The sequence below is a fragment of the Augochlora pura genome, chromosome 6 (genome assembly GCF_028453695.1).
Source record: "Augochlora pura isolate Apur16 chromosome 6, APUR_v2.2.1, whole genome shotgun sequence".
Taxonomy (NCBI): Eukaryota; Metazoa; Arthropoda; class Insecta; order Hymenoptera; family Halictidae; genus Augochlora; species Augochlora pura.
Window position 1 is genome coordinate 6,331,283 of NC_135777.1, and position 23,892 is coordinate 6,355,174.

The window sequence follows — 23,892 nt, forward strand, 5'->3', positions numbered from 1 at the left end:
TCAATTTATTTTAAGATTAAATGTAATTTATATTAAGATTAAATGAAAATTCAATTTAATTTATATTGAGATTAAATGAGAATTTAATTTGATTTATATTAAGATTAAATGAGAATTCAATTCAATATATATATAAAGATTAAATGAAAATTCCATTTAACTTACATTAAGATTAAATGAAAATTCCATTTAACTTACATTAAGATTAAATGAAAATTCAATTCAATTAAGTGAATAAAAATTGAATGAAATGAACATTCGATTAACAGTACAGTTGTTCAAACACATTATTTCGACAAAGCCTAGCTCGGTCTGAAATAAATGTTACCGAATTCCCATTCAGCTAATTTTTCAATTAAACCGTGTACCGTAAAACAGCGAATTCAAGCGTGTGAAAGTTTCGGATAAACGATTTTCCACGGTACAGTAATGATTGCAGGTTCGGAGTGTACCGGTCGATTCCGCGGCGTTTCCAGGGTGCCACCTTACCACACGCATTTCCAATACATAGTAAATGTTGGTAGTTGTTAAATAGCAGAGCTGAGATTCGTCGATGGTGTAGGCGTATAGTAGTGTACACGCATAGATATCTCACTCTTTTTTCCGTAAAAACAGTATTCGAAGGGAACGAGCACGCGACCGACGAGGCTGACCGCTGCTCGGTTCGGTAATATCGGGGGGTGGGGGGCTCGCGAGAAACGTGGCGCGCGCGTCAGCTTTCTCGATCGCGGCTTTTGGGCCCGTGTTCCAGCGCGAAACGACGACGACGACGACGACGACGCGGCCACGCGTGTCCCCAAAAACAATTTCGGTTGGTGCCTTAGTCGAGACCACAATTCTTTTCCACTTCCCCCAGAAGCGTTTACGGAAGCGAATAAAACCGTGTACGGAGGAGCATATTCCAGCGGCGCGTCGTTTCGCCTTGGGAACGGCGGACACGGAACGTCGTCGAAAAGTTCTCCGCGCGCGGAAAATCGTTCGGGTCGATCGGCCGCTCGATGACCGGGCCGAGCGCGGCGGCTCTCTTTCCCTTTGTTCGCCAAGTTTCCTCGTTAAGGGACCTGGAAAGCAACGGGACAAGGGAGCAGCCCTCCCCGCCCGTTTCGTGACTCCGCCCTCGAACCGCCGCGGCATCGAGAATTAACCCCCGCGATGCTCTCCGGCGACCGAAATCAATTCCTGGGAACACGCGCGCGTCACGCCGGGATTTTCTGCAACGAAGGATTTTCACGTCCGCGTCGGACGTGACCGAAGCTCGCGAACCGATTCGGCGATCGATCGCGGCGAGACGAGAAGCACCGTGTTCTCCACGTCGCATCGGCGTTATTTAAAGATCATCGGTACCAGCGATCGGCCGGTTTCCGCGCGGAGAATTCGGAGAGGCTGTCGCGCGTGTCAGTCTCTCGGAGGCTGTTCGTCGACGGCAACGCGTCGAGGCTGCGACAAGGTGCACCGTGCATGTGTAACGATTTGTACATATTAACGCGCGTACGAGCGATTGTCTCGTATCCACGGCCGATTCGTCGGTCTTCTTCAGACATCTTCATTGTCTCGGGATGATAGTCCGAGGTGTGGTGGAGAGCGGCGAGGGTTCGGTAGCGAACAGGTGTTGGCGGGCGTGGTACGAGACGGTCGGTGCGTACGAAGGCAAAGCGAGGCCTTACGTAGTCGCATGCGTGGTTCGTGAGAACAGAAGAGAAGCGGGGGGAGAAACAAAACAAGTATACCTGTAATCGTTGTAATCGTTGATCTCGGTAATGGTTCATCGCTACTGCCATGACCACCACCAACAACCCACCACCACCACCACCCATCACCACCAAATACCATCACCACCACCACCACCGTCGTCGTCGCCTCCGTCGACAACAGGGATAGAGTTCTTATCGGTGAACAGATTCGGAGACGCGCTCGGAACTCAGCTTTCCGCGTTAGATCTCCGCGCTTCCGATCGATCGGCCGATTCCTTCTGTTTACGAGGACCGTACGGATCCTCCGGTGATCGAGCCGCGGACGTTCGCGCGGTTCCGACACGCCCACGGCCGCCTGGATTCCTAACAGTCTGTTTAAAAAGCCGTTCCGCATCGCGGAAGGAAATTATTTACGGTAGCCACGCGATAACCACGCGATTTCGGAGCTAAGGAGGCGGTCGTTCGTGGAAACCAGTCGTCGATCGACCAACCCCGCGCGCCTTCTCCCCGCCCACCGGCCGGCCGACCGCCCACTGCGAGCGGAGAGAGGCGTGGCCGGTCATTGTGGGCGTGGGGAACGGCCGCGCGTGCTTCCGACTGGCGCACGCGAGCCTGGGGCGTTCCCGTCGCTCGCTGATGGGCGTGTCCTCGTCGATGGGCGTGTCCTCGTCAATGGGCGTGTTCTCGTCAATGGGCGTGTCCTCGTCAATGGGCGTGTCCTCGTCAATGGGCGTGTCCTCGTCAATGGGCGTGTCCTCGTCGATCGGACGCCGCGCGAACGTCCGCGGCCCACCGAAAAGCGACGCGACACAGCGTTCCAAAAGTGCACTTGAACGTTAACTTACTCGCGTGAAAAAGTATCGGGACTAGAGCTCGAGGACGCCGTGTTTAATTGAAACGAAAGCGAACGACGGATTCGCAGCGGTCGGTTATCGCGATCGCCGGCGGGAAAAACTCAGCGGTTCTTCCTCTCGAGAAGCATCAGGCGACACACGCGCACGCGTACAAGACGAAAACCGCCCGCCGTTCGCGACGGCTTGGGGTCTGTCTATGTTCACCGTTTTCGTTACCGTTTCCGTTTTTCCGGTCATTCGTTTTTTTTCGAGGCACTCTTTCGAAATGGGACCCGCGCGCGTTTTTCGCAGCGCTTTTTTAAGGCCGGTTGACGTATCCGGCGTCTTGTTCTTCCAGTACATATATATATACATACAAATATCGAGCAAAAAAAAAATATATATATATATTATACATACATTCATACATACGCATATACATATATGAATAAATTAACGAACAAATGAACAAATAAATAATATATATATATAAATATAAAAAATATATATATACATACGAGTATGCGTATCTAGCGAGTGTACGGATTAGAGAGAAAGAGAGAGAGAGAGAGAGAGAGAGAATCGGCGTTTTGACGGAGCCGAGCATGCGTGAAGAGGACTTTTTTTTTCTAGAGAAAGATCGACGCTCGCGATTCGAGCGGTCACCGGTGCGCGACACTTCGTTGGGGACCGCCTTTCCTTTTTCTCCGCAATCGTTCCGAGCTTTTTTTGCTACGATCGCGTTGATCGATTATTTCAACCGTTTCAGGGAGAGAGAGAGCGATTCCATCGTTCACCGTGGCGAAAACACACCAGCGATCGGCAACGAAGTGTCGCGTCAGTGTCTCTCGGGTAATTGTCGACACGGGCGGATCGCGCGCGCGCGCGCCGTTGGTCCGCGATATCGGTTTCGCGGATAAAAAGAGAGAAAGTGAGAGAGAGAAGGGGTATAGGAGCTCGAGAAAAATTTCTTAAGGGTCGGCGGACCGTGTCGAGCAATTACCGAGGACAGATGGATACCAGTTTCAAGCAAACGAGTCTCTCGCACCGTTATCTCCCGTGTTTCCCCCCCAAACCCGAGCTTTCGACCCGAGCGGCACCGTTTTCACCCCTCCGCGACCTCCAACCAACCACCACCATTCTGTATATATTATATACATATATATATTCCGAGTCGAATCAGTCGATCGCGAAAGGCGAACAGGCACGCGCACGGGGTTGGCTGTTCACTCGATCGGAAAATCGGCCCGCAAACGTCGCGATAACTCGCGGGAAATTTTCGCGATAATTCCATGATAATTCCTGGGAAATTATATAATGGTATATATATTCCCGATAATTCGTGGGAAATTATATAATGGTATATATATTCCCGATGATTCGTCGAAATTCCTAAAAATTCGTCGAAATTCGTAAAAATTCGTCGACTCGTCTCGCGATTCTCGGGAACGCGTTCCGTGCACCGCGCTGGTTCGTCTTTCGTCGCAGCATCCGATGGAATCGGCGTGACCACGCGCGCGCTCCGCGTGGCCGGTTCGGTGCTCCCGATTCTGCGCTGCGAAACGGCGCACGCTCCGCTGAACCGAACGAACAATTTTCGTTGGAAATCGAAACGGCGGAAGAGGCTAATTCCCATTGTAGTTGTTTCGTATCACGGCAAAACACAACGACGAGAGAGAAAATGAGAAAGAGAGAGAGAGAGAGAGAATGTCGAGAATGAATCGGTGAAAAAGGGAAAATGAGAGAGAGAGAGTAGAATCTGCAGATCCGTGACGATTCCACGGCGACTGCGATCGACGAAGTAACTGTAAGTATATATAAACACACGTTACCAACGCTCTTCCGATTTTCTGGGTCACGCACCAGGACACCGTATATATTTTTTCAACTCGAATTCGGCTGTTCGAGGACGTCGAGGAACGTAGAGGAAGCTACTTCGAGATTCTAGACCGAGCGACTTTTGCAATCCCCGCAAAACCCCCCCGTGCGCCTTAGTTGCCGATCTTCGCGCGATTTCCTTTGGTTCTGTGGCGCTGGCGCGGGCGATGATTGATCTGTTCATCCATTGAGATTATCTTAGGATGATTTGAGAGTCTGGGTTGGTAGGAACAAAAGCTGCCAGATTGGTGGACGCAAAATCGGCTGTATTTATTGCAAGTCGTCGGTGTTGCGGAGAAAATCGCTTTCTATTTTATTTATTTTAACCGGACGCAAAGAATTGAATATTTTAATTTTAAATCGGAATTTGGATACGATTTTAAATTGGAATTTGAAAGTCGAATTTTAAATTCGAGTTTTAAAGTCGAATTTTAAATCGGAATTTTAAAGTTGAATTTTAAATCGGAATTTTAAAGTTGAATTTTAAATTGGAATTTTAAAGAAGAGTTTTAAAGTAGAATGTCAGATTAGTATTTTCCATCAGAATGCTTATAATTAAAGTTTTACTCTAAACAAACTTTTAAATTATTTTTATATGCGGATAAACATCCATTTTTGCAGTAACAGAAACATATCTTCATTGATCGACATAGAATCAATAAATTAGATTATAAATTAAGCTCCTATATAGTTGACTGTTTAAATAAATTATAATCAGTTTGTAAAGGCTCTATTTAAATCTAGTAATATTGTCTGCAAAACTATCTAATTATTATTACTTATGAAAATATGTCGCGCTAAATCTCAATGAGACAATTGTAATATTAAAAATAAAACGACGCAGTACGATAGCATTTATAAATTTCTCTATTTTCACTATTGCCTATCTGACATATCCATTGTTATAATAAATGCATAAAGATCCTCGATAGCGAGAGAAACGTTTGAAATCTCGCGAGCGCGTCGACAGCTTTCTACTTTCGCTGCTAGAGGGTAGCGTCTGCAACCCTCTCTTGCTTATAAGATCGTCATCTCACACACACTATATTCAATCGCACGTCAGTGATATCAATGATCAATGCTTTGCAAATCTTCCTTTGGACAATGTTTTTATTGGAAGAAATTTAAGAAAACTTAAGGGATGTTAGCATAACAATTTCCAGAGCTTTTTCCTGACACTTGTTCTTCTATATTAAAATAAGTGATAATTCTTTCAGTATTATTCTTAATTTATTATTGCATCAGTACTTTTATTATTACCAGAGCTACACCCCAAGTTATCATCTTTTTAATTCTATGTCATATAGAGCTAGTTCCAAAGACTTAAAATGACAATTCCATTTTGAATTTTTACAGAGTCAGAATAATTCAAATTCTGTCTCGTTAATGTTATAAATATTACAGACGTAACAAAAAGATCAGTAACACCTGTCAAAAAAGTAAATTCAGTATTCTGCCAATAAAAACAGCGCTTCTACAAGATTTTCAATATACCACAAAAATGTCAGAAAAATTTCTTCATCTATTAACATAACCTAACAATCTTTATTCGCGATTAACAGAGAACGATCTCACCGATTTCAACGGACCAATCATCCCCCACGTCTCTCCACGCAAACGAGTCTTCCCGATCGAACTTTGTCAACCGGTTTCCCGCGACCATATAAGAATCATATTCTATGTATAAATCTAAGTCGTTCGAAGCCTTATTAAAAAGTTATAGACACAGCGAGTTTACACGTTAAAATATCGCAAGACTGAGGCACTGTAGAATTTTCCCCAGGATTAATCGGTAGCTGCGTTAGGTGTAAAAGTGTCTGAGAAGGAATCTTTCTCTTTTTCGACGACCTTTTATAGTCTCTAGATCGTTCTTCTAGCTCGTACACGTGAAACGTCACTGAAGAAGCTCGATCGGAAAGAACTCCACGCTTGCTGCACAGAGGGTGTCTCCTTCTCCCTTTCCAAGCAAAAATGTTATTTCTGCGGACGTGGAAAAATCATATGGAAAAAAGATTTGACCGATAGAGAGAGATTTGTAATATCGTGGCAATAATTCTTTTGCAACTGGAAAATTTAGTCAACTTTACTGTTTCATTTTTAATTAATTCTTTTATACGTTTTTTCGATATTTTTTTATGCAAATGTATCGATCCATGTACGTTGTAAAATTGTTAGTTCATCTAACATTTTATCATTAATTTTCTGGATTTTTAATATCAATTTCCATGCTACCGAAAATATTTAATAGTAATTATTAAATACCTGCTGAATTAATAAATCCCGTTAAATTAATATGTATCGAAAAAATGGTAGTTTATCAGACGTTTAAACTTTAAAACTAGACACTTTGCTATACTAAAAAAGCGTCATATAATTAATAAACGAAGAAGACAACTTCGCAATCTTAGAAACTCGTTTGCAAATAAAACCATTGCCGCCGCGTTACGGATCTCTCTGTCGAGCAACTTTCGTTAATAAATTCCGCGACGTCTCTAAAAATACCACCGACACACACACACACACGAGACACGGATCTCGTGCAGACAGCCGAAGCAAAAGGGAATCGTCGCGAAATCGGGCCGGATCGGCGTGTCACGACTTCCGCCGGCTCCTCAACAAGGCAGCCCGGTGTTGTTCCCCCCCATAGGTTCTCGCGATCGCGCCTCTCCCCATAGATCGTTCGAGTAGTATCCGGCGCGCCACTCGCGTGTAGGAAGCGACGCTAAAATCGACAGTCGCGTCGTCGACGAGTTTCGCGATTTCGTTTTCCGTGACGAGAGAATGAAATTTCTGCGACGGGGACGCGCTTTGCAAGCCTCGAGGATGTTGAAAAAGTACAAACCGGGATGAACGTGTTGAACTGGGTCGACTTAGCCGTAGTCTTCGAGAGATAGTTAGCGAGTGAAAGAGAACAAAATCGAGTGAGAGTGCGTGCGAGAGAGCGAAAGAAAAAGAGAAAGAGAGAGAGAGAGAGAGAGAAAGACGATTCGATATCTTCGCCTAGCGTGACTGAGCAGAAAAAATCGAGATCGGGTCCCGTTTTCGCCAGATCTCGTCGATCACTATGCACATCCAAAGCTAACGGGAGAGAGAGAGAGAGGAGAGGAGAGAGCGAGAAACCAGAGGCATTCTTCGAGATCGTTTTTTCCCTTTCGTGACGAGGTCTGGCCGTACGGGACACGTTTCTTCGATCTAGTGTGTAGTCAGTAGCGATATAACTCGCGTGATAATCGCAGGTAAATTAATTAATTAACCGCTGATGTCGTCAGCCGTAAACGACAAGTATTACCGTTCTTATCATTCTTCTCCTAATTATGATTACCATTTAAATTATGATTGCGAGTACACTATTATTGGCATTATTATCATTGAATTATTACGAGTATCGACAAGTATTTATGAGTATATTTACGAGTATATTTACGAGTATTTATTAGTATTTATGAGTATCACGAGTATTATGATTACCATTATCGTTCTGTATACCACGAAGTAGTGTTCCAATATCTTTCGTCGAATGTGCCATTATCATCGTCATCGTTGTCATTCTCACACCACCACCACCACCATCACCATCATCATCATCATCATCATAATCACCATAATCACCACCACCCACGTTGCGTAGTCGTTCTTTCTATCATTTATTTATTTAATTTATTCGAAGGACACGCAAGCTACTTGCCACGTAGAGAGCAAGCCGGCGTTATTATTCGTTCCCGCCGTGTGTACTGAAGGGGGCACGGCTATTGGAATTATTGGCATCCGTTGCGCGTATCTTTCGTGTTCTCTGGACGAAGCTTCGCGGCGTAGCATTTTTTCACCCCGTTAGCATTCCCGCGATCGGCCGGCGATTCCACCGACTTTCCGATAAACGGGAAAGAGGGAGATGGAGAGATAAATAGATGGAGATAGAGAGACAGATAGATGGAGATAGAGAGACAGAAAGACAGAGATAGAGAGGAAGATACAGAAGAGAACGATATCGAGAATTCGCTCGGTGTTTATCGGAAAGGGAAACGGAGGATCGCCGGCCACCCGTAGGTTAACACCCGAGAACTCTCCGTAAAACGCAAACCTAGAATAGTGAAGCTAGCTAGACAGCCGAATAGTAAACACGATGTGTGTAGCGAACTTACGTAATTAATTCATTAATTAATTACTTACTTACGTACTTACTTACTTACTCGGATTTAAGATGGGTAAGGGACAAAAAAGACAGTAAACGAGTAAGGTCCGATCGGACAGAGAGAGAGAGAGAAAGAGAGAGAGAGAGAGGACGCGAGAGACGATGCAGTGAAAAACTATAGCGAGAGGATAGTATTTCAAGCGTGCGTGTGGCGCGTGCGTGTTTTCCGCGTGTGTTCGTCTGTCTATGCGCGAGAAAGGGATCGAACGAAAGTGGACGAGCGAAAGGTAGAAAGAGCGAGCGAGAGAGAGAGAGAGAGAACGACAGAGAAAGACGGAAGGAATAATTACCAACGTACTCACTGCAGGTAAATTGGTTACTGTACCTGTTGTTGTTGAAAACATTAAAAACACTCTTATTCCATGCTAATCACCGCTTACTGGGATCTCTTATTTTTTTCACCCTGCTCCGAACGACTGTCCCCAACCGAGCCACGGATCTGCCGCAGAAACAACGAGCCGCGATTTCTGTAAAGTAACCATATCCCCCCTTCCATCGTCGTCGAACGCCGTCGCCATTGTTCGACAATTCGACCGCGAAATACCCGCTGGAAATATCTCTCGCTGGCTCCAGAGAAAAAGAGAAAGAGAGAGGAGATCGGCGATCGATTATTTCTGCGACAGAGCCGTGCGATCCCCGACGATTTCTCCGAGCTCCGTTCGAGCTCCGAAAAGACGCAACCGGTGCAACGCGTAAAAACAGCCGCGAGACTTTACAGAGGCGTAGAAAAAAAGAAAGAAAAGCACGACGAACAAAGATTCCGGACAGCATTCGTCAATCCCACGCTCTCTCCTCTACACATCGGACCGTACTTCCGGCAGAAAATAGTGCGCGACGCATAGTGTGTAAAAACGAATGCGGCGCGCCGCGTCCATCGATTGGCCCCCGATGGGAGAGCGCGCGCGCGCTCGCTCGCGTGCCCGCGCGCCGTTCTGTACATACCCGTACCGCGTATACATTTGTACATGTATATATACACATGTTTTATATAAATATTAGTATGTCTCTTTGTGGTAGTTAATTGGCCCTCTGATTGCGCCGCTGGCCATCTTCGAATCGACGGCCGTTAATTTCAAGCACGTCAATGTGCACGCGCTTTCCTACTAACCCCTCCCGCCTCTGCCCCGCTTCCTCCTCCTCCTCTTCCACCCCTTCGCCCTCCCTGTTCGTACTCTCTCTCCGTCCGTGATAACGAAGCGTTATTTTCCCGATCCGTCGGAGGACGACTCCGAACCGCGATCGATTTGGCCAGCTGCGTAGATCGCGTAGGAACGTCGTGTTCAAACCCCCCTCCCCCCCCTGTACTACTACTACCCCTCCGTATTTTCGTAGTCGATCGGAGTTCTCGCGACCGGCAAGAGCTGTGTATATCGGCACCACGATAAACTCGTCCTTTCGGAGAGTCACGGAGCATGAACAGTGTAATTTGTCGATACGTAAATGGAAACGAGTAATCGTAGTTAAATCGACGGCTGCCAAGGAACCGGTCGGAATGACCGACGGATAGTAGAGAGAGAGAGAGAGAGAGAGAGGGGGAGAGAGGAAAGACGATGCAGTTGGCTAAAATGGAGGTGAGTGCACACTCCATAACGGGGGAATTCATTTTATACGTTCTTCTAGCCGAGGTTCTATTGTTTATCCTCTGTGCTCTGTCACGTGCGTGCACGTACTATACACGTTCGCGCACGGTCGGTAAAAATGTTCACATGCGCGAAGAAGCGTGCGAAGTTTGTTCGACTCGATTTTTAACCGTTTGACGGATTGAATAGTTATTGTTAACGTTTTTTTTCGCTTTTCTGAGTCGAAGTAAAATTCTATATAATATTAAATCGTTTAAACTATTTTTAAACTATTTTGAAGTTATTTTTATATTATTTTTAACCCTTCGCATTATTTTTAACCCTTATTTCCATTCTATTTAACAGAATAAATTTGTATGCATACAAAATTTATTCTTCCGACTGCTGCCAACAGTTTTACTACTTGATAATTTTTTCAATCTAAACCTTATTGTTACAAAAATTATTTTGCAACGTGATAGAATAATTTCAGTGGTGCCTCAGATTCGCCACTCGAGTGCAAAGGGTTAAATTATCTTTCCTCCTCTATATAATTGTTACAATCGAAAGACATTCATTGTGATAATTATTTATTTATCAAATTTCTCCGGGCTTACAAAAATATCTATAGTAAGTGTATATATAACAAGCATGAATAATAGATAATTTGGTTAACATAAGAGGCTTGCAATCGAAAGACATTCATTGCGAAGACAATAGTACCTCGAGGGGTTAATTAAATTCTAATAAAAGTGTTTCACGAGTCGAATAAACTTCGCAGGTGTCGAACATCGTTGCCACGAGTCTTTCGAACGTCACGTGACGTCCCAGGCGAAAGAGTAGGGGCAGAGGACGCGGCCAATCGCAGCGTCGCCTCTGTCCCTTCTACTCTGCTTTTGATCGGTGACGTTGCCAAAATGAGTCACGTGACGTTCATGGGAATGCGTGGGCAAGGGTGGTGCTCTTTTGTGGCACGCGTGTACATTCGCACGACAGGGGGTGTCGGTGAAGTAAAGAGGCTTAGGACCGAGGAAGGCAGTGTTGCGAGGATCGGTGAACGCCGGGAGATCTGAGATTCTGAGATCTCCGAGGCGAAATAATAGCGCGTGCGCGCGCCTTGGAATAACAGTTGTTCCGATTCTCGGTGGTCGCGCGTCGTTCCCGTGAACAATTTAGGGCCTAAACTGTGAGGGGAGATCGAAGTTCCATGTTACCGAATCGCGGCGCAAGGAGACCTCGCTCGTGTGATCTTAAAGGGTTGCTTCTAACAACAGTACACTAGTGTCGCTGTGGTATTATCGGTTAGGGTTGGGCAGATTTCATGAAATTGCAAACGAAACGAATGTAATAATAATCGGAATCTTTTGTTTAATTAAAATTTCAATGATTGCGCAAATTATTTATTCCCTTCCGTTTGTTGTATTTTATAGGATACTTTTGCAAATATGTCAGCCTCTGTTCGAATTCCAATGAAAATGAAATAATAAGCAATCCTTGTTATTTCCGTTTGTCTTGTAATATATATTAATTTCCATTTGGTATTATTATTGGAGAATTTATTGGTTTCGATAATATCGCCATTGACAATAAGCGATTAAATGATGATTAATAAATAATATTTCGAACAGTATTTATGAACAATAAATACATATTATTGTGAATAATTTACTGGGGTCTATATAAATAAGTTCTTTTCGTCTTTTATTAATATAATAAAATATATATTATATAATTATGCCCAATTCTGTGCGATATCCACTCTGGTAACACTATTGTAGTAGATATATTTATTTATATATAAATAGACAAAGGAAGAAACCCTTTGTCACACAAAATTTGAGAAAATTATAGATATTGGCCGATAAAATTAAATATTGGCTCCAATAAAAAGGCCGAAAAATAAACGCTAAAAGGAAAGGCTCGATAAATACATAGATTAAAAGACGATAAAACATCGAACCGAAGGAACAATAATTGACAATAACAATTAAAATATGTGAACATAATTCTAAATTGATGGAAACTCACGAAAGTAAACTTTTATCGTCGCAGAGAAATTTTACAGTGGCATGACACCATAATCGGTGCACCGTTTCTTCTCGCGTCTTATACAAAATAAAGACACTCTTTAAACAATACAGAGGACAGGGAAGCGTGTAACGCGTTCACCCCTCGATCATGTAATCGTAGATTGTTCCGAGTATGCGAAAGAGAGAGCAGAGTAGGTTTGTACGGCAGAGCGTAAATTTACTAACAGTTTTCTTTTGGTTCGATCGTAATTACACGTTGGGTATCTATTTGACGTTCGATTTTTGTTTTGTTCTCGATTAGAATGGTTTGTTCGTTACTTATCCCGCCCATCCGGTATACACGCATAGAGACCGTTGAAAGGTGGCGCGCGTGTGCGCGGGGACAATCGGAGCGATCCGGGGTCGCCTCTTCACGGAGGGTGGCCCCCCCACCCCTTCGTTCGATCATTCGCAGTCGAGGTTTGCCGACGACGGAATCATCGAAAAAGAGGCGTCCGCCCGCGGACACGCGACTGTAACGACTATTTGAACCCCTCATTCTCCGTAACGTCACCCACCCGAGAACCTTTGAATGATACAAACTGTTCTATTTATTTTTTTTTTTCTTTGTGTGCAGCATCGTAGAAACGTAGTTCAGTTCCCTTGTTCTAACACTTGCGACAAGTTACGCTCTTCTAGACATAGTGGCAGCTGACGTAATTCAGAAGAACCGGCCGCTGCGAACGTCTCGAGCATCTCGAAAAGATTTGCAATAATTTTACAATTTTAGTAACAATATTTGTAATATTTGCTACGGTCGTCTTGAGTTTATTTTTCTCAGTGTTTGAAGAGGAGCTTTTGTGCTGGATTTTTATGCAAAATGAAGATTATTATCGAAGATAATTTCCATCGATTGAAAATAATGTATTGTTGTTTTTATGATATTTTAATCATGCTATTACTTTAAATTTTACCTTTGTTAAAAATTGTAAAAATAAAAGTTCAGAATTTCATCCCCTATGATGCACAGAGAAATTGACCAACTTTGACTAACGACACCTGCGCGAAAAATCATCTTAAAATGATGATTTTTCCTTTAGATTAAAGCTTGAAATCTCTACTTTAATACAACGTTTCCAGATTTTAAGTTCAACGCGTCATCGATGCTGTGTAACCCTTTAAGTGCGAGGCTATGTTGCAAGGGTCACTGTAACTTTGCCAGAAAAAATCGCAGCTACGTTTCTCTTTCTTCAAATTAAAAAGAGACGCTGGAACTTCCAGTGCAAACAGTGTCTTCGAAAAAAAATTATGCGAAGCCTTTGCAGTTCGTCAAAGTTCGCAATTTTCAATACGAATATGAATTTTCAATATAAATACGAATTTTCTTAGAAGAAAATTCCGTTTTCTTTAGAAGTTATATGATTAGAATTCCTTCGATCGCGCTAATTTCTTAGATGGAAAAGGAAATTTTATATTTCTTGTGCGCTTATATCTGCTTGATTGTTTAAATATTGGTAACGAGAGAATGAAATTTTGTTCCTAGTTAAAGGAACGGGTGAATATTCATACCTAATAGTTTATTACTAGAAATCTCCACCACGAGTCTGACTCGTTAAAGTACGGCAAGGGGTTAAAGGGTTAAAGTGTTGAGGATGCACCGAACTTAAAATCACGGAAACACTGTTTTAAAGAGGAGATTTGGAGCTTTAATTTCAGAAAAGAATCGTCATGCTATATCGATCTTTCACGTAGTTATCCATAATCTTTGCTGTATTTTGGTCAGTTTTAAATAGATTTAAGCCAAGTCCATAAGCGAATACTATCGCCTCCTAGAAATCCTTGAACACCAGTTAGCCTAAAGTTCGAGGTTCCAAGACGTTCGCGCCGGCCCGGGACAATTAGAGTCTGCGTAGAGAGCGATCGAAAGAGCCGTGTACCGTATCATATTGTTCTCGTCGAAAACAGTTTTTCGACGGTGGTTTGAACCCCGTAGTGAAGGAAGACAATTGAGAGAGAAAAGAAGAAGGGGGGACGCTGTGGAGGCGTCACGCTCCCCAGAGATTGTATGCAACGAATTTCCCAAGGATTTGACCGGTGATCACGAGTTTCAGAGCGCGTAAAAACGGGAGGACGAACGGCGACGATATACGCGCGTGTGGGGGCGAGAGAGAGAGACGTTGAAAGCCCTCGCCTCCTGGTGTGTTCCGGCGGGGGGGCCCGGATCATCGATCCGGAAGGCACGCCCAATTTTTCCTCGGCAGCCTCTGTCGATCGACTGCTACGATCTGGCCTAGTTCGAGGCGACCGGAACAAGCGTCTCGCGCTGCCGGTGTCGAAACATGCCAAATTCGTTTCGAATCAATCTCCTACCAACCCTCGTCCTCCCTCGTTAGGGTCGCGCGATCCGGGGACGGAACAATGGACGCTGTCTTCCATACCCTCTTCCATTGGTCGCGTGTTCCCGGCACAGTGATTCGATCTTAAGGGCTTAATTCGGTCACCTAATTAGGTGACCGAATAAATTAATTAATTTTATTTTTTAAAGGGAGCAAGATGATCTGTAGAAGAATAATTATGTTAAATTGCAATGGTTCCGTTCTTCCTTTGGTTGAGTATAGAAAGTTTTTCTATGAATATTTAATAATATTTAGCGATATTGTAATTTGTTAGAAACTGTGTACTTACTGATTTTTATTCGGAATATATTTTATTATGAATTACTACGTAGGTGTGCTATGTTAAATATGTATGCGGACAAGAACACGTAAGAATCTGTTGTGTAATATATATAATGTGATATAATGTAATATAAATAGATAATGCAGTATATTGTGATATAAATACATGATGCAATATAATGTAGCATAAATACATTATATAGAACATGTAATACATACGTCAACGTAACAAACAGAGCAAATATTCCGACACAGTCTTAACACAATACAATAACAACCATTTCGTACTGACGTGTTAATAAACATTCAGAAATCGCATAGAAAGCTATTCGCAAAAATCTATAAATAAAATAGTATATATATATATATCTCTGATGATATCTCGATTTCTCCAATTGCTCGAATCACTGTGCGCCGCGAGAAGAGGGAAAAAATTGAAAGGATCGCGCGACGCTAACGAGGGAAGGTTCGAACGACGCCGAGCAGCGGCGCGATATCGATCGGAGGTAGAAATGTTGCGAGACGGATACAGTAATGTTTCGATTTCTGTCGCAATTTTTCGGTTCTACTCCTGTCGCGGTGCTATTCCTACGCCACTGTAATTTATCGATTTCTTCGCTACGCCGATGCCGAAGTTCGACGGAGTCGATGAACACGTGTGCTGCGGCACGCGCCGCGGCTCCTTTGACTCTAATTCCCGGAAGACAACTCATAATACTATAACAAAACTTTTTTAATTTTAAAATTTTAAAACTGAATTTCTTTTTAACATATTGCTGATAATTTTCTGATTAAAATGAGACTAAACATGACATAATTTTACCGTTTTCTTCAATAACCGTGACGTGTCACAAAGTTAAGATTTCTAAGAGAATTTCATAATAGCATTTCGAAAAAGCCTACAGGCAGAACGTGCCGTAAACCGGGATAATCCGAAGGATCATTCTGGTCGTGTACGCAACGGTACCGAAACCGTAGGAGGTTGACCTGGACGATTTCCCATAGCAAATTACCAATTTATTAATAATTAGCAATTAAACCATCTTTCTATGAATCTGCAAACCATTTTTTTCGTTATCGGTGCTGAGTTTCGACGAGCTCGTATCTAAACAGCTTCTCACTGTTCAACCATCCTTACTCCAAGGCCCCTTCAAATTCCAGGATTGATGGAAAAAATACAGTAAATTGTTCCGCCACACTTTCCGTCAAACGCGTAGAATTCTAAATGTCTCGAAATCGAAGCGATCTCAAAACCTACCGCATCGAAGTCGTCGCGATGCTTACAGTTCCTGTCGCGAATGCGTGTCCGATTGATTCACTTGCGGTCGCGACCTCGAAGCGATTTTCTATACTTACCGTCTCGAAATCGAGGGAATATTTGCACCTATCGTCTCGAAATCGAGTCAGTCTTTACATCTACTATCTCAAAATCGAAATTAATATCTATACTTTTCTCGAAATCGAAGCCATCTGAAAACCTACCGCGTCGAAGTCGTCGCGATGCTTGCAGTTCCTGTCGCGATTGCGTGTCCGATTTGATTCAGTTTCTGTCGCCACCGTGTGGCCGATGGCGTGTAGAGAAGGCTACACTTGCTGTCGCTCGAATTACACAATACCATATATAGCATTGTCTTTAATACTTCTTTTTGACTTTAATACTTCTTTTATAATTACGAATCGGTTTTTTTAATGTTTTTTTTCGTAAATAAAATAAAATACTTGATTCGTATAATGAATAAATACGGTGTAAAATATGTCGTGTTTGGTATCATTTTAATTGGAAAAATCTGACCAATATATTAAACAAATTTTCATGTATAAAAAATTGGAAATAAGAAAGTTAAATAATCGTTTTTATGCTAGCGTTACAATGTATGTATTCATAGTAATCTACACCGGCATGCGGCGGCTGCCTCTCCTGGTTACAATGTAGTTTCGCTCGCCCCGAGTCTCGTTCCATCTCTTTCTTTTATGAGATGTCCCCAAATACAAAGGCGAGCCGCGACGATCGATAATCATGTCTTCGGATTCAGTTCGTGACGACTTTCGATTCCTACTTGGCGACACTAACTGAATCATTACTGTACTCGGGAGGATTGTTCACGTTTGCGGGAGACGAGGCGAAGTGGACTTGGGCGAGAAAACGACGAACAACAATGAATGTTTTGCAGGGATTTGGAACAAGAGGAACCCCGCACGGCCGTTACGATCGTGTGTGCTGATTTTGACGAGCGCCGAACCGGACGATGATAATAATCGGGACGCGTGTGGCCCTTGCGAGTGACTGAACGAAACGATAGCGCGCGTGATTAGGTGATCGCGATTAATCTTTAATCATTTTCCGTGTACGCCGCTTTGGCGACTCATCGAATAGCTTTATCTCAAGACGCGTGTCAACGAGCTCTCTCAGGTATAACGCGTCGCTCGATCATGAGAGGTTATGGACGAGATTTGCATTTAATGTACAATCGGCGTTAAACGAGCGTTCTTTTTCTATGTTCCACGGAGTACAAAGCCTGTACATATTGTAAGTGTATGGTAAACGTGTAGTTTCGAGTCGTGTTCACCTGGGCAACATATGTAAGCCCGGAGGAACATGATTGGAAAATTAATTATTACTGTACCGTGGATCTTGGCGCGAGCTCTTGTTTCATAAAAATTATTAAAATTATTATTTAGATTATTTATCCTAAAGAGACAATAAAAATATTTATTTTGATAAATTTCCCTGCTTTAAATTTCCTAAATATTATTTTAAAGCTTATCGAGTTACGAATTTTGTCGCATTTGAAAAATTATAGATATCACGCGTTAAGATCCGCGGTATAATTAGTATTAATATTGATAAGCAATTACTAGATGATAAGGAGCGGTGACTGCGGGTCTCCGTGCAACGTTCTCCAAGTGAACGCATCCGTGTCACACGATTTTTATCTCGAGTTTGCAAAACAGGATCTTTGTTTATCAATGCGTCGAGAATGTGTTAAAAAGATCCAAGGCAAAGCGTGAAAACGTCACGAATTATTTTCACAATGCGCGTGTCCGCAGTCGATCTAATTGTAGATCTGATCATCGCCTAGCAATTTTGTTCATAGTGATCGACCATTCGGTCGAAGCGCCGCGTTTCCACGAGCGCTCGAAAACAATGGAAACTCGGCACGGAAACGCGCCTAACAGCGAGCAGGGTGGGCGCAGAGTAAACAACGAACAACGGTTTTATTCCAAGAGAAAACATTCCTCTCGTTCACAAATAATGGTTTTCCATTACAGAAAAACTGTTCGCTAAAGGAAAGATTATGAAATATATTGTGCAGCATTATACGAGGAGATTTATTCGAAAATATTCGAACGTGTATTTTCGTCGAACGAATTTTTATTCGACTGAAAATGTTGAATCGTTCCTTTTGGATAACTTTGTTTATTGGAGGCTACGCTGTCCGAAAATTATTTGAATAAAAGTTAATTCGTTGGAAGTTGTTTGAATAAGAATTAATTTGAGAAAGCTGTCGGAATTGAAGTTGATGCTGGGAAATTATTCGAAGAAAAATTGATGCTGGAAAATTATTCGAAGGAAAATTGTTGCTAGAAAATTATTCGAAGAAAAATTGTTGCTAGAAAATTATTCGAAGAAAAATTGATGCTAGAAAATTATTCGAATTAACATTGTTGCTAGAAAATTATTCGAATGAAAATTAATGCTAGAAAATTATTCGAATTAAAATTGATTCTAGTAAGCTATTCGAATAAAAATTAATTGTAGGAAGCTATTCAAATAAAAATGAATTCTGAAGCTACTGTAATAAGAGTTAATTCTAAAAAGCTAGTCGAATAAAAATTGATTCTAGCAAACTACTCTAATAAAAATTAATTCTAAAAAGCTATTCGAATAAAAATTGATTCTAGCAAGCTACTCTAATAAAAATGAATTCTAAAGCTACTCTAATAAGAATTAACTTTAAAAAGCAATTCGAATAAAAATTGATTCCAGCAAGCTACTCAAATCAAAATTAATTCTAAAAAGCAATTCGAATAAAAATTGATTCCAGCAAGCAATTCAAATAAAAATTAATTCCAGCAAGCAATTCGAATAAAAATTGATTCCAGCAAGTTACTCCAATAAAAATCGATCCAAGCGACTCGAACAAAATTGACTGCCCGATGCACCACCCTTAGAACTGGCGCGCTCGTGGCACCGCGGCTGCGATAATTCCGAGATTACGGCCGCCGGCCGAGTGAATTTTATCATCGAGGAGAAACCATCACGGGAGAGAAGAAACCTAGCAGAACAGAGAGAACGCCGCCGAGCTTGCAAAGAAGGATGGAAGCAATAGCTGGGAACGATCATCAGGGTAACACACACACACACACACGGAAGACTATCTCTTTGTATCAATTTATCTGTACATCGCAATTATTTCCGGGAACCGTGTTTCCCCGGCATCATCGTTGATGAACGGTATCAGAGAATGATTATTATATACATTTGAACCTGTACACGTCTTAGGTCCCTGTTGCAACTCCCTACGACCACCACCCCCCGTTTGCAGAAATAAAGAGAGAAAATGCGTTCGCGAGCGCGCAACCCCGGCGGCGGCTTTTCCGGGGCTGTTGTTGATCGGCGAGCGGTCCGCGCGGCCGGCGCCAGGGAGAGAAGAAAGGAAATCGATATTGGGACCCCCCAAGGGCACACGCCGCTGTCGGGGTAAATTGCGGCCGTCCTGGGAAAAAAGCCAGCCAGCGGAAATTTCGTCGTATCGTTTTCCCTGATCCCGCCTCGAGAAATATTAGGAACTATCCGGGCCACCGCGCTCCCCTCTTACTGTCTCTTACGTCGCGTCTGACCGCGGAACTGTTTCCCCCGTGGGAATTGATTTCCCGGGAGAGGAGACCACCCCTCGGCCGCGTGATCTAAATTTTTCAAAAGCTGTCCCTTGATTTTGTCCTACGGCGCGACGCACGGTAAGAACATTTTCTTGGATATACACCTTTGTAGACGAACCCTTGCGCTACTAGTATTCAACTATAATAAAATACTTAGTGTTAAACTGAAAAGTAAATATGATAAAACATGACAAAGTAATATGATATGATAGTGTAATATGATACCAAATGCTTCAGGTTAATATATATATATGGATTTTATTAGTTGAACGTTAGAAATGCAAGCGTTCGAGTACAGGTAGCACTTGCTATAGATTACGTTTACTGTACAAATGAACTTTACGTTCACGAATCGCTGGTTTTCTCATTTAGGATGTTTCTAATAAATTTTTACTTGCACGTAGTTTATCAATGTATAGTAAATATAATTGTATAAGATTAGGTTATATGAGGTTCGTTACTTACAACAATACAGTAAATTATTAGTAAATATAATTATATATACTTGGAATAATTTACTGTATTGTATAAATTCAATGATAAATATCGACCCGACGATGTCCAAGAAAATAGTTTCCACTGTGCGGACGCCCGTAATTCGATAGCATAAGTTCGCCCACGGCATTTATATCATCCCCCCCCCCCCCCACCCTCCGCTTTTATATCCCGCTCCATCCGGTAATATCGCAGCGATACGCCGGCAAGACAGCTGGGCGTATTTTCACCCCGAAGACGCCGTTCCAGGGGAGTGAAACACGGCTAAACGCAGAGAGCCACCCTCGAACACGGCTACAGATAACTCCCGCGAAGCAAAGATAAAATCATCCGAGCGACGTCAGAACGAACCAGATGCATATACTGTATCTAGAATTTCAAGGCACCACCGATTTTTCAATACAATCAATCGCGTATCTTGCAAATTATAAACTTCACAGAATATATTTAAAATTTCGTCGAGACGTTGATAATTGTTATCTTATAGTTAATAAAGTTTATTTATTAATTGAAAAATAAATCAAGTTTAAAGGTCAGTACAATTACCTAAAATCATTTACTTCAGATCACTTTTAACCTTGTCAATTTTTCTATAAATCTTCTTTTATGCAACACAAACGGATGCTATAATATAATAAAAAATTATTATTTTAATTCGCCAATTATATTTAATGACCACAGCCAAATGGTTTTTAACGACCACATTTCGTTCCATATATTTCAAACATATATTTCATATACTTTCTACATATTAAATTATACTTTCACATATGACGTCAGACCGAACAGTTATCTTTGCTTCACCATGGACATCTAATACACGCACTGTACACGTGCCGCGTGTCTAAGGCATCGCCCCATGCTCTCCTCGGAGTCCCATCGACGCGCAGCAGGCCGCCACCCACCCCCGGACGCCGGAAGGGGCGGATGGATCTATTAGCTCGGTGTTTCGCAAACTTCTTCATACTCGGACCGGTATCCCTTTTATTTAATTGTCCCGCGAGGCGCGGCCAGAAACACGGACCCGCCCGCCGTCAATCTAACCCTTGAGCAAACATCAACCGGGAAACGTGCAACACAATTTTCCTGGACGCGGCTTCCCTTTCCTGGGAAAAATAAGCAAGGAAGACAGAAGACTCGCATCCCCCTCTCCACCAACTTCCCGCCACGGTTTTCCGGAATCCCCCACGTGAACGTTTCACTACGTAGGTGTCAATTACTGTGCCCTGCTCGCGAGACTTCCGGAGTTCTCGCCGCTGAAAACAACTTCGGCAATTTCATTGACGTCTCGCGAGAAGTTAGAATGGCGAATGGCGAAGTTTCTTTTATCGACGCCGATTTTACCGCGATAAGAATGTTAACCCTTTGCACTCGAATGGCGACTCTGAGGCACCACTAAAATTTCTTACATTCCAAAATAATTTTTATAGTATGATTGAAATTAAATTTCCAAAATTATTAAAAGTATAACTGTTATTGCATGAATTACAAGATTCAATTTCATATGCATAAAAAACATTTTGTCATATAAAATGAAAGTGCTGTATGCCTTTAGCAAAGGGTTAAATCTTCGTTGGATGTGGTCGAAAATGATTAATATTACAAGATGTATGAAGTTTATTTTTATTTAAATACGGATAGGTCGAAATAGATTTTGTGTATCTTGTCATAATAATAGATAAACGATTTTATTACATTATTTGTGTCTATATTATTTATATATACAATTTATTTTTATTTAAATCTACATAGATAAAGGATTAGTATATATTTGCCTCTAATAAGCATGATTAATATTACAAGGTATATCAAATTTATCTTCATTTGTTTATATCTAAAATAAGTTTTATATATGTTGTAGTATTAATCATGCTTATTTACAAATGTATACTAATCCTTTATCTATGTAGATTTAAATAAAAATAAATTATATATATATAAAAATAATATAGATATAGATAGTGTAATAAAATATATATAATTAAATACATTTAATCGCGCAATTGTTAATAGCAGCGAGAACTCCCGAAGGCTGGCCAATCGGGGCACAGTAACCGGCTCCTCAACCCCAATTTCTGCCCGCAGTTACCCAAGAATCCTCCGGACGTTTCTATACAGTCCCCGGCGTAATTGGTGCGTGCGAGAGTTTCGCGGTGAAAGCCGTAAATAAGGTATGGAGGTCAGCGATGCCACAGAAGAAAAGGGAAGAAGGGAAAACGCGAAGGACAAGGGGAGGGGAGGGGGGGGGGGGGGGGTTCGCGGGGCGCGCCGGGCATAAACGGGCCTGTCTCCCCCCCCCTGTTCGCCCCCCCCCCCTCCGACCATCTTCTCTCCGCGTCACGAAACGCGGTCACGCGAACTCATGATCGCCGGTAATGCGTTCTTTTTTTATTATTAATTTATCGCCCTCCCCCCGGCGTTGGAAAATACGGGGCGCCACAAGCCCCCCCGTAGACGAGGGAGACACAGGAGTTCCGACGTCGTGAATCACCCGCAGCCAAGGTAGGTGGAACATTCCATTACCGTTTTTTCGGTTGATCGCGTCGCGGCCACTCGAGCAACAATTCCCTCGTTAGCGTCTCGCGCTCTCTTATCAGACCACCGTGTACACCTGCGACGACGCGGCAATGAGTCGGTCGATGCGCGGTGATTTTTGTGGTGTAGTGTCAATTTTTTTGAAGCAAATCTGTCGTGAGATTTTATGATCATTGTCTATTTTATAAACATTTAAAGACGTGAAAGAATTTAAGAAAGCGTCCACCCTTTGCCGAGTGGCGTCTCCGCCATTGGAAATGTTTGAGAAAGTGTTGAAAGCGTGACTGTTGCATCGCTAAAATTCTTATAATAAATAACAATTATAACACCGATATTAAATATAATAATTTCGTGTGATAAATTCAATTTCGTATAAAATAAGTTACATAAAATAAAAGAACTATATTAAGTTGCAAAGGACTTAGGTTGTCAGACAACTTGATAACAAAATTACAGAATTACGTTACAAAAACCCTTAGCACTCAGCAGAGACTATATTAAAATTTGATATACTATTTTTCAAAATAATTGTAACGCTATTAGAATCGTTTATACTTAAACGACTGTTAAAATTGCACAATAGGCTCGATATAATACGCATAAATCGCGATAAATTCTATGAAATAGAAACATCGATCGATCGATGGATCGATCGTCGACGCTATTTTTATCTCGGTTGATCCGCGCGCGTGTCTTAGCCTGGGCATAAAATTGCATTACTTAAGCGAATCGGTGACCGTAAGTAGCCTCCGTTTGCGGAACGGTATTAGCCTAAAGGGGAAGTGGAGCGATTCATAAGGGTGGCTTGGCCAACCCCCTTTCGCGCGATTTATCGCACTTTTATTGCCAGAACGTAAGCCATTCGCCGCAGATTCTATCCGCCGTTTGATCGCGCGAATCGTCCGCGCGCCCCCCTATCGAGACCAACCCCCATTCGAAGCGCCTACGACCATAACGAGAACGAACTGCAAGATAATCGGGGAAAGATTACTGTGTCGAAATCGCGAGTCGATAAACCACGCCCGCCTGGAACGATCCCAAGGAACGTGGCGAGATAAATACAGTACATTTTAACATAGTATTCTAACATAGCAATGTGATTTATTAATAATAAATAATGCAATACGTGAAATAAAATATATGG

The 23,892-nt window shown here is 42.4% G+C and overlaps 2 protein-coding genes across 2 annotated transcripts in view; one reads left to right on the forward strand and one right to left on the reverse strand.

Moving 5' to 3' along the window:
- LOC144471715 (RNA-binding protein Musashi homolog 2-like) overlaps positions 1–17,526 on the forward strand; it is a 103,567-nt gene extending 86,041 nt beyond the window's left edge. The window contains exon 3 of the mRNA XM_078184026.1: positions 17,009–17,526. Coding sequence (XP_078040152.1) covers positions 17,009–17,059 — 51 coding nt within the window. The 3' untranslated portion in view covers positions 17,060–17,526. The remainder of the gene's footprint in view (positions 1–17,008) is intronic.
- Positions 1–23,892, reverse strand: part of LOC144471711 (uncharacterized) — an 83,854-nt gene that overhangs the window by 53,904 nt on the left and 6,058 nt on the right. The gene's annotated exons all lie outside the window — the stretch shown is intronic.